Source organism: Bison bison, unplaced genomic scaffold (assembly GCF_000754665.1).
Source record: "Bison bison bison isolate TAMUID 2011002044 unplaced genomic scaffold, Bison_UMD1.0 scf7180017864471, whole genome shotgun sequence".
Classification (NCBI taxonomy): Eukaryota; Metazoa; Chordata; class Mammalia; order Artiodactyla; family Bovidae; genus Bison; species Bison bison.
In genome coordinates, this window is record NW_011495032.1 from 40,672,581 (window position 1) to 40,684,311 (window position 11,731).

General features: G+C 52.2%; 1 protein-coding gene across 2 annotated transcripts in view; it reads left to right on the forward strand.

The window, feature by feature from the left end:
* The window catches only part of CTDSP1 (CTD (carboxy-terminal domain, RNA polymerase II, polypeptide A) small phosphatase 1), a 6,503-nt gene extending 2,960 nt beyond the window's left edge, over nucleotides 1-3,543 (forward strand). For both annotated transcript variants that reach the window (XM_010861187.1, XM_010861186.1), the window contains exons 5-7: nucleotides 537-629; nucleotides 768-953; nucleotides 1,662-3,543. In XM_010861187.1, coding sequence (XP_010859489.1) covers nucleotides 537-629; nucleotides 768-953; nucleotides 1,662-1,790 — 408 coding nt within the window. In that variant the 3' untranslated portion in view covers nucleotides 1,791-3,543. The remainder of the gene's footprint in view (nucleotides 1-536; nucleotides 630-767; nucleotides 954-1,661) is intronic.
* The last annotated feature ends 8,188 nt before the right edge of the window (nucleotides 3,544-11,731 follow it).

An 11,731-nucleotide genomic window follows, 5' to 3' on the forward strand; every position in this document is an offset into this window, starting at 1 on the left:
GGAATGTCCGGGGCCCAGAGAGGGTGTGAGACTTGCCTGAGGTCACACAGACCCTCAGGGACTTGGCCCAGCTCCAAGGCCTGCAGGGAGTGGGGTGGGGGGTCTTCCTCGGTGCCCCCTCGCCCCCACCCTGCCCGGGACCCAGTTCAAGTAATTCAGGATAGGTTGTGTGCTGTCCAGCCTGTTCTCCATTACTTGGCTCGGGGGCCGGTGCCCTGCAGCCTTGGGGTGAGGGGGTTGCCCCAGGCCCCCACATCCGGCCGAGGCCCTGGCGGAGGAAGGGGTGGGAATTAGTGATTCCCTCTGAGGTAGGGCCCAAAGACAGGAGTCAGAGGTTATTTGATCCTCTTCGGGGACAGTGGGTGGTTTACCTGGCGGTGGTGGGGGTGGCTGGCCAAGTGGAGCCCACGGGCCCCGGGACCAGCTGCCCTCCTGTGCTCCTCTACCTCCTGCACCTAACTCCTGCACAGACCCCTGGCTACCCCACCCTGCCCAGGCCCATGGGCCAGCAGTCCCCTCACTGGCCCACCCCCCAGGTCTACGTGCTGAAGCGGCCCCACGTCGATGAGTTCCTGCAGCGGATGGGGGAGCTCTTCGAATGCGTGCTGTTCACCGCCAGCCTGGCCAAGGTGAGCCCTCCACCCTCCGCAGGGCTCCCTGGGCACCTCTGCTTCCTGTCTGCCTCTGACACACAACCACTGGGCAGAGGTCTCTGGGTCCGTCTTGGCGCCCTCCCTGCCCCCGATGACCCACCTCCCACCCCCCAGTACGCAGACCCGGTAGCTGACCTGTTGGACAAGTGGGGGGCCTTCCGGGCGCGGCTGTTTCGGGAGTCGTGTGTCTTCCACCGGGGGAACTATGTGAAGGACCTGAGCCGACTGGGCCGAGACCTGCGTCGGGTGCTCATCCTGGACAACTCGCCCGCCTCCTACGTCTTCCATCCAGATAACGCCGTGAGTGCCCGGCAGGATGGGGGTTGGGGCCCTTCGGGGGTCTGGTCCCTCCTGTTCCTCCCTCTTTTCTCTCCTCGGTGGCCCCTGGCTGCTGCCTGCTTACCTTGTCCATCCACAGCTGCCCCAGGTCTCTTATCAGTCACTCAGCCCGCTCTGCCTGCATGGACAGGGGGCCTGCCATGGGTTTGGGTCCCTTGCTGGGCACTAGAGCAGTTTCCACTTCATCCTAACAGTTGTGAACTGTTAGTGGATCCCAGAATTAACTTTTTTAAAAAATGAACCAAAAAAAAAAAAAATGAACCGAAACTGTCCAAGTGCTTAGCACACAATAGGGTAAGGGCTTCCCAGGTGGCGCTAGTGGTAAAGAACCCGCCTGCCAAAGTGGGAGACATAAGAGACGTGGGTTGGATCCTTGGGTCAGGAAGATCCTCTGGGAATGGCAACCCACTCCAGTATTCTTGCCTGGAGAATCCCATGGACAGAGGAGCCTGGAGGGCTACAGTCCATGGGCTCCCTAAAAGTTGGACACGACTGAAGAGACTGAACTCAAACATGCAGGGTTGAGTATGGTTCCCTAAAACTTCTGCTCTGACTTGTGTGGTCAGTGCAACTTACTGGGGAACGGTGAGTGAGGGTGCTCGGGGCTGATCTGGACGCTCTGTGCCCAGGGCCCCCTGCCCCCCTCATTGCCCCGCACCCATCTTCCAGGTACCAGTGGCCTCATGGTTCGACAACATGAGTGACACAGAGCTCCACGACCTTCTGCCCTTCTTTGAGCAGCTCAGCCGTGTGGACGACGTGTACTCAGTGCTCAGGCAGCCTCGGCCGGGCAGCTAGTTAGGCGCCACGGGGCTCGGACCTGCCCCTGACCACACCCGCACCCCTCTCACTTGGACTCTGCCTTAAGAAAACTCAGCGCCATGGGGAAGCGGGGTCTCTCCCCACCAGCCCCGCCACCAGCCTGGCCAGGCTCTGGAGGGGGCAGCAGGCTGCACGGAGGGCGATGAGCCCCTGGGTCCCTTAGTCAGTGCCTTAGAACCTCCTCCTTGGGGGACCCGTGGGGCTCTGCGTGCCACTCCCCCTTCTTTCCTCTGTCTCTCTGCACCGCCATGTTTCTCTGCTGCCAAATTGGGCCCCTCAGGCCCTTCCGGTTCTGCTTGGGGGAGGGGCAGGGTTTGAGCTGCCCTCTGCCTTGGACCCCCCTCCCCCGCCCAGCCTGGGAACAGTGGACACCAAGTGCCTTGCATAGAGCCCTCTTCCCAGCCGATTTTCCCAGGGCCACAATCCGGGTCAGCTCTGCCTGGAACAGCCTTCAGGTTGCTGCAATCTAGGCTGGTGGGGCAGGACTCCGTCTCCCCACCTCTTCCCTGGGGACTGCTGCAGGCCCCCCTCACCCCACCTCTGCCTAGGGCGGGGAGGGTTGATCTGTTTTCACTTGTGAAGGGAGCAGGGGTCTGTTGTTCAGGACCCCAGAATCCAGCTGCTCTGGGCTCACCAGCTGCTGAGGGCTACTTCCCACACTGCCCCAAGTTCCAACCTCTCACCTCTGCCTTGGCCGCCCTGGAGGCCCTGGGGCTTGGCGCCCCCAGCTCCGTGTGGGGGCCCAGGCAGTATCCTGCGGTGCCATATAAATATGTATATGTGTATATAGACTTTTAGAGGAGGGGGAGAGGGAAGGGTCCAGGTAGAGACACCCTTCCCTCTCCCTTTCCTGGGCCCATAAACAAGGGGGGGAGGAGGGAAAGGATTTTTACATTTTTTAAACTACTATTTTCTGAATGAAGCAGGCCGGCCCAAGGGGCCCCAGGCCCTGTCCTTTGTCCCTCACACCCTCTCTGCTCCATTCATTCATTCATTCAAGAAACATGTATTGAGCACCTTTTCTGTGCCCAGTGCTGTGCCAGGCCCACCAGCAGAGTTTGTGTGTGGGTCTCTCTAGACCACCTAACTGGTGCCTCCCCACCCCACCCCATATTTCACCGGTGCCTTTAGGGGATCTGTAGGAGGTGGGACCCTTCTTGTGGGGTTTGGGGGTCTCCAGGAAACCTGGCCAAGCTGTCCCCCAGCCCCTGTGCCAACCCCACCCCTGCAGCCCCTCTGCTTTGCCCCCTGCTGGCTGGGGGCAGCTCCCAGGACGTCCTGCCTTCTAGCTCTCAGTCCTTTATCTGGAATCCCTCCCCCAAATGCTGAGTCTGGAGGCCAGAGCCTTGGGCTCTCCCAAAGGCCTAACGGTTAAGGGGACCCACATACCAGTGCCAAGGGGGATGTCAGGTGGACGTGTCATTACCCTCCACCCCAGACAGCTGAGGGTGGGAGGGAGAACAAAGTTGGTCTGACTCAGGTGACCCTCCCATCTAAGTGCCTTCTCTGTAATGGAGAACCCCACAGTTTGATAAGAACTAAAGCTAAAGCCAGACCCCCCTCCCCAATCCTGGCTGTGTGGTTATTGATGGGAAGGGGGCTGTTGAAGTTGGGGGAATGTCCAGTGAAGCCACACCTGCTTCAGCAAACCCTGTGGAGGGAAGGGCTGCCCTCACCCTTCCAGGGGCATCAAGCCTGAAAATGCAAACTTTGAATGGGTCCGAGTGCATCTGTGCCGTTTGCTGTTTAGTCACTAACTCGTGTCCAACTCTTCTGAAGCCCTGTGGACTACAGCCCACCAGGCTCCTCTTTCCATGGGGTTTCCCAGGCAAGAATACTGGAGTGGGTTGCCATTTCCTTCTCCAGGGATCTTCCCTCCCACCCGGGGGTCGAACCGGTGTCTCTTGCATCGTGTGCGTTCGCGGGCGGACTCTTGACCGCTGAGGCACCAGGGAAGCCCGAGTTCATCTGACTGTTATTTAATTCTACCCGTTTTGGCCTCAGTTATCTGATCAGCAAAATGGAGCTAGGCCCTCTTTGCAGAAGTGATTAAATAATGCCTGCATCGGGAGGACTCCATAGAGTATTAGCTCTGAGGCGAACTGAAATGCGTCCCTAGGAGAGGCCCCTGGAAGGTATTTGGAGACTGGAGGGGTGTGGTCTCCGCCCCGGAGTGGAGGGGAGGGACCCATGAGGCCCCAGAGGGTGGAGGGGAATGGGGCGAGCTAGAGGGAAGCCAAGTTCAGCTCCAAACGGAACTTGGAACGCAGCTGACCCAGGCCGCCCGCGGACGGCCGAGGCGTCGCTGGCAGCGCTGCGCCGCCGGACCCGGCTGCGGGCAGGCGGAGGCGTCTGGGGGCCCCGCGGGGGTGGTGGGGTCCGCGGCCTCGGTCTGGTTCACCTCCGTGGCCCTCCCCCGCTCCCGGCCGCGGCCTCTCACTACCCGCCGGCCGCACCCTAGCGCGAGCCTCCGGCCCACTTCCTGCCTCCGCCCCTGCGGCCCTGGCAGAACTTCCTTTGCGAAACTGGGCCGCCCCGGGCCTTGGCAGGAAGTGCCCTCCCGGCTCGCCCTCGCCTCCTGGCCGCTAGAGGCCTCTCTGTCCTCGCGGAAGCCCGGGCTCCCCGGCGCCGGGCCTCTCCCGCCGGCCCCCTGCCTGGGCGCAGACCCTCTCCCCGGGGCTGGAAGGATGAGGGCCGGCCTAGAACGAGGCCCTTTCCCGGGGGTGGGTAGCTTTTCCCCCAACCCCCTATGCACTGGGGAGAAGGAAGATTTGCCCCTCTCAAATCTGATTCCGGGGCCCCGCTCCCCCCATCTCCACCCTCTGCCTCTCCCAGTCCTCATCCCCTCACCTTGTGACTTCAGCCTCCTGGCGCTCCAGACGCTGCCGTGTCCCCCCAGGTCTCTGCAGCGTGTGTGTGATGCTGCCCCCTCCCCCCGCCCTCTCCCCTCTACTTTTCCTGGTAGAAAAGCGTCACGAAGCCATCACCCGGGAGGAGAGCCCGCAGAACCCTGAGCTCCAGTCCCAGTCTGAGCCGAAGCCCGAGAGCCCTTGGCCGGGTCAACACCGAGCCCTCCCTGCCTCCTGCCCGGCCCTCCTCGGGGTCCTGCTCTATTTCCTGCTCTCCATGCAAACACTCGCCCCTCGCCATATTTGCATCCTGAAGGGCCTGTCACTGCAGAGAGTCACCACCGCTCCCAACTTTGACGACCTCAGCCAGCATCCCCCCCCCCCCAACACACACACTTCATCCACAGAATTCAACGCGACAACGTGGACTGTGGTGCCAGGCACTGGGCCAGGACCCGGGGATATGCCATGACTAGGATGCGCTTCTGCTCTCAAGGACCTCACATCCTAGTGTGGAGAACAGACATCTGAATATGCTGTCCAAACCTGAAATGCTGCAAATGGGGGGGGGGGGGGGGGGGGGGGAGGCGGTGCAGGCAAGAGATGACATGGGGGAGGAGCACAGGGGACACCGTAACCTCCCCTGGGGGTACATGGGGAGCCTGGAAATCCTTGCCAAGGATTTGGGAAGGAGGCAAGGTTCAGGGGAAGGTGGTCTGTGCAGGGAGGTCCAACGGGAAAGGAAGCCAAAGCCTCAAGGGACACACCAGGGAGCGTGGGAAGTGACAGTTTCGAAATTGCACACAAGGGGGGAAGGAGGGGAAATGACACTGCAGAAAAGCAGGAGCGAGATAATGCAGATCTGTAGCCAGACCAAGGGGGTGGCCTTTTCCTTGCAGGGAGGGGGCGCCACAGAGGGACGCTGAGCGGGAGAGAGGCACATGCAAGCCTGGCAGCCACCCGTTGGAAGCTGCATTGGGGGTGTGTGTGTGTGTGTGTGTGTGTGTGCTGTTCTGTCCAATTCTTTGCGACCCAATGGACTGTAGTCCGCCAGGCTCCTCTGTCCATGGAATTTTCCAGGCAAGAATACTGGAGCGGGTTGCCATTTCCTGCTCCAGGGGAATCTTCCCAACCCAGGGATCAAACCCGCATCTTTGTTTCCTATGTTGGCAAACAGATTCTTTACCACTGAGCTACCTGGTTAGGGACCTAAGACTCTCCCTAAGGGGAGACCACAGACATGGTTTCAAAGACAGAGGATGAAGACCTGAACTGCAGCCAAGACAGTGAAGAGGGAAGGACGAAGTGATGGATGTGACACAGGAGATGAACTTGGCAGGAAGCTGCGGCTGGTTGGCTCTTGGGACAGCGGTGGAGGGGAAGGAGGAAGGCAACCTGACTTCTGGCTTTGGAGACTGTGAACATGTCTCTACCTGAGGGGCTTAGTTACTTACTGTTTGCTTGTTACTCACAGAATCATGGATACACCACTGCTGACAGGAATATACATTTGCTGCAGCCTCTTTGGAGAATAATTTGACTGTTGAAAATATTTTTAAAATGCAGACACTTTTTCATCTGGCAGTTGGATTTTTAGGAGTTTATGTGGTAGATAAAATGTATATTCATGTAACTGTATGCATATGGGTATTAATTTTGTTGGTAATACCTGATGCGAAGAGCTGACTCATTTGAAAAGACCCTGATGCTGGGAAAGATTGAAGGCAGGAGGAGAAGGGGACGACAGAGGATGAGATGGTTGGATGGCATCACTGACTCAATGGACATGAGTTTCAGTAAACTCTGAGAGTTGGTGACGGACAGGGAGGTCTGGTGTGCTCCATGGGGTCCACGGGGTCGCAAAGAGTCAGACACGACTGAGCGACTGAACTGAACTGAGCAGCAAAGCACTTGAAATAACTTCAGTGTCCAAGAATAAGGAACTAGTTAAATAAATGTTGCTGTATCTATACCAGAGAATACTATATGATGATGAAAAACAACGAGGTGGAACTATCTATCTACAGATAGACATAGACCGTTCCATGTCTGTCTACAGATACAGAATGATCTCCAAGATAAACCAGTCAACAAAGCAAGCTTCCTAACAATGGTGATGGTGGTTCTCCACTAAAGAGAAATATAAAAGTAGGTACAAATACATGTATATAATTTTGTATACTCCTGTAAGGTACACAAGAAATGGAAATTGTGGCTAACTGTGGGTAGCAGAGATGGCAGACTAGATGGGAGTCATTTAAGATGGGAGCAGTTGTCTCAGCGTGACTGATGCAAAGTTTGATCCCATATAATATAACACATTATATTATATATGTGTTTATATTGGGAATTATTTTATCAGGTCCACTTATTAATTTTTAAAAATAAAAATTGGCTTAAGTTAAAAACAGCTTTCTAAATATATTATCAAAGATAGAGATCACAAATTTCATTTCTTTTTTCAGTCATTGCATACCTGCTCCATACCAGGCACCACAGTACAGCAGTGAGCAAAACAGACACTTCGGGGGGGAAAAACAGGTATTAACAAGTAATTACATAATAATATTACAAAAGGAGAAGTGCGTGTGTGCTCAGTCATGCCCAACTCTTTGTGATCCCATGGACCAACTGTAGCCCACCAGGCTCCTCTGTCCTTGGAAGTTTCTAGGCAAGAATACTGGAGTGGGTTGTCATTTCCTTCACAAAAGGAGAAGTAGAGAGTGGTAAATAATTGGAAACTTTTGTGCTGCAAGTGCCCTGAGATGACTTCAAATTGCCCCAAGATTACTCCAGTTCAGTTCAGTCACTCAGTTGTGTCTGACTCTCTGCGACCCCATGGACTGCAGCACGCCAGGCTTCCCTGTCCATTACCGACTCCTGGAGCTTGCTCAAACTCATGTCCATTGAGTCGATGATGTCATCCAACCATCTCATCCTCTGTCGTCCCCTTCTCCTCTGCCTTCAATCTTTCCCATCATCAGATTCTTTTCCAATGAGTCAGTTCTTCGCATCAGGTGGCCAAAGTATTGGCCAAAGATTACTCCAAGATGACTTCTAATTGTAAAGGGGAAGGGTGCCTTTAGGGTGGCAATATCTGGCAATAACCACCATAATCAAGGGATCAAACTTCACATCACTCATGCTGAGATGTCTTGATGCTGGGCAGAATGAAGTGCACAGCAACACCTTTGACCATGTTGCTCACAGTGTGGTCCAAGGACTGGAACATCAGCACCACCTGGGAGCTTGTTAGTAACGCAGTTTCAGACCCCACCCCAGACCTATGGAATCAGAATCTGCACTTCAAATAGATTCCCCATTGACTCTTAAGATATTATAGCTGGAGAAACATGGCTCCTTTTTACATATTCTTGAAAAGAAATTGTTAAACCAGAACCTAACCAAACCTTCAGAGGTGCTTTCAGTTTGTGGGAAATACAGGAGGAAGAGGAACAAATTAAATAGTACACAAAGAAAGACTTAGAGAAATCCCAATGTGAACGTTCTACTACACACTGCCCTCGATGCGGGTAAGTCAGTGTCAGGAAAAAGTCGGGGCTATTCTAGATTTAAAAGATACTGAAGAGACGTAACAGTCAAAGAAAGTGCATGATTTGATCAAGAATCAATGAAACCAGATATTACAGTCCTCCTGGGAGGAACTGACTGGATTGAGTAGAAGATGATATTAGAAATAATTATTAATGTTCTCAGTTGTGAAAATCTTATTACAGTTATGAAGAAGACTGTCCTCACTCTTAGGAGATGAATGACAAATATTTTGAGCTAAAGTACAATAATATCAGCAGCTTATTTCCAAATATGTATATGTTGCAGATCTTAATTCTTGAGTCCATGGCTGTTTATTATACTATCATACTATTATTTATACTTTTCAATATGTTTGACATTTATCAAAATTAAGAAATTGGGAATAATTTTTAAAAACATACGTTCTCTGGACTTCCCTGGTGATCCAATTGTTAAGACTCTGTGTTTCCACTGCACAGGGCAGAGCTTTGATCCTTCCTTGGAGAACGAAGATCTCATACACACACACAAAACCACAAAACACATACGTTTTCACCCAAAATTCTGAGGCTAAATTAAAAGTTTAGCAACTAAATTAGAGAAATGACAGGCGGGTTACAAACCTTAATATATTAAATATATACACAACTCCAACAAATCAATTAAAAATTCACAAAAGACATAGCCTACATATATATATATACATACACACACACATAATATAATATATATATTTTATATATATATAAAGGGCCATGCCCTTCCCACCTAACCACTGGACTGCCAGGGAATCCCCAATAAATATATTTTAATGGTCTATCTCGCTGGTAATCAAAGAAATATAAATTGACACAATGACAATTAACACTGACAGAAATTTTCTTAAAAGCTAGAGTTCAATGCTGCGGAAACCAGGCAGGTGCCACTAATACAGATGTGGCTATAAATTAATGTGACTTTTCTGGGGGACAACTTGACTAGTCATATCTTTGACCCGGCAATGCCACTTTTAGGGAGCTTATGCTAAATAAATGATAATAGATGCAATCTATTGGCAAAAGTTTAGTAATAATACTTACCAAGGCATTCTTAGTAATTTCAAATAATTGGATATAATTTGAGATATTGGTTACATAAACTATGCCATCTATCTAATGGATTACCATGAGACAGTTAAAAGATAGATGACAGATACTATATACATACAGTATACCTATAGTATACACATACAGTGCACATATATAAATATGGTATACATATATACATAGAGTATACACCCCCAGCATATGTACTGGGCAGTACCTTGAAAGAAATACTCCAAAATACAAAAATACATTACTCAGATTTATCTCTGTAGTGGAATTAGGAGTTTTTTCTTTCCTTTTTCCTGTCTGTATAATTAAGGACTATAGGCCACCAGTCTCCTCTGTCCATGGAATTCTCCAGGCAAGAATACTGGGAGTGGGTAGCCATTGCCTTCTCCAGGGCATCTTCCTAAGCCAGGGATCCAACTCATGTCTCCTGTGTTGCAGGCAGATTCTTTATCATCTGAGCCACCAGGGAAGCCCATATAATTAAGCGAATATATATGTTCTCTGGAGGACGAAATGGCAACCCACTTCAGTATTCTTGCCTGGAGAATCCCATGGACAGAGAGCCTGGTGGGTTACAATCCAGAGGGTCTCAAAGTCAGACGTGACTGAAGCAACTTAGCACGCACACACACATTGGTTGCACTGCTGGGCATGTGGGATCTTAGTTCCCCAGTTCAGTTCAGTTCAGTCGCTCAGTCATGTCCAACTCTTTGCAACCCCATGGACTGCAGCGTGGCAGGCTTCCCTGTCCATCACCAACTCCTGGAGTCTACTCAAACTCATGTCCATTGTGTCGGTGATGCCATACAACCATCTCATCCTCTGTCATCCCCTTCTCCTCCCACCTTCAATCTTTCCCAGCATCAGGGTCTTTTCAAATGAATTGATTCTTTGCATCAGGTAGCCAAAGTATTGGAATTTCAGCTTTAGTATCAGTCCTTCCAATGAATATTCAGGACTGATTTCCTTTAGCATGAACTGGTTGGATCTCCTTGCTGTCCAAGGGAATCTCAAGAGTCTTCTCCAACACCACAGGTCAAAAGCATCAATTCTTCAGTGCTCAGCTTTCTCTATAGTCCAACTCTCACATCCATACATGACCACTGGAAAAACCATAGCTTTGACTAGACAGACCTTTATTGGCAAAGTAATGTCTCTGCTTTATAATATGCTGTCTAGGCTGGTCATAGCTTTTCTTCCAAGGAGCAAGCATCTTTTAATTTCATGGCTGCAGTCACCATCTGCAGTGATTTTGGAGCCCCTAAAAATAAAGTCTCTCACTGTTTCCATTGTTTCCCCATCTATTTGCCATGAAGTGATGGGACCAGATGCCATGATCTTAGTTTTCCGAATGTTGAGTTTTAAGCCAACTTTTTTCACCCTCCTCTTTCACTTTCATCAAGAGGCTCTTTAGTTCTTCGCTTTCTGCCATAAGGGTGAGGCAGATTTGATCCAACCAGGGATCAAACCCCCTGTAGAAGTGTGGAGTCTTAACCACTGGGCCATCAGGGAAGTCCTGAACATATACTTTTTATTCACACAAAAAAGGTGCTTTTAAAGAAACCAGATATCACCTGAATTGCATTTACTCCTCTTACCAGACTGCATGAGCTCACACACGCACACCTGCACACACATGCACAGATGTGCACACACGTGTACATCTGGTCTTGAGAACTCTTGGGAAGGTATGGCCAGAAGTAGCAGCTGGCCTCACCCCGCCCACTTCAGCTCACCTCCCTAAGGACCACCGTGCAGAGGTGACAGGAGAATCTCTGCAGAGGTGGAGCTTGAGGGACAGCTGCCCAGGGGGCTGAGTTTGGGGGTGATGCTAACTTCTGAGTGAGACTGGTTCCTTTCCCATCTTGAGCGAGAAGCCCCCTAGGATCAGGGTTCAGAAATGCAAGACGTGGCTTCAGGGGAGAACGGCAGAGCAGAGTCCAAAGGAACCGGTTTATTGCAGCTCATAAAAGCTGGAGGAGGAGCCAGCGCCTCTGAAGGGGCAGACAAGAAAAGCTCTGTGCCCCTTGGAGCGAGCGAGCGACCTCTAGGGGTGCTAGGGTCCCGTCAGTCCTGAAGGGCCCTAAATCCTTGTTCCCTCACCCCTGGGTCACTCCCCCAAAGGAGAAAGGAGGACGGAGGAGACTGCTCCTCTGGTTTGGTAGGATGAAGGGTCCAGGCGCCCCTACCTTTCCTGGCAGGTGCTGTCCACCTGCAGCGAGCATCTGGGCCCCGGGCAGAAACGTATCCCATCCCTGGGTGCTCGCTGGGGACCCAGGGGTGGGGCCCCTCGGCTGTGGGTGTCTGGCAGTCACTGGGCTCCTGGCTCCCAGGGACACGGCGGCCACCTGCCTCCCCACCCCCTCGCCCATTCCCTCTCTCCCTGGGGCCCTATCTTCCCTTATATGGTGAAGGCAGTTCCTAGAAGGGGGGGGCGGTG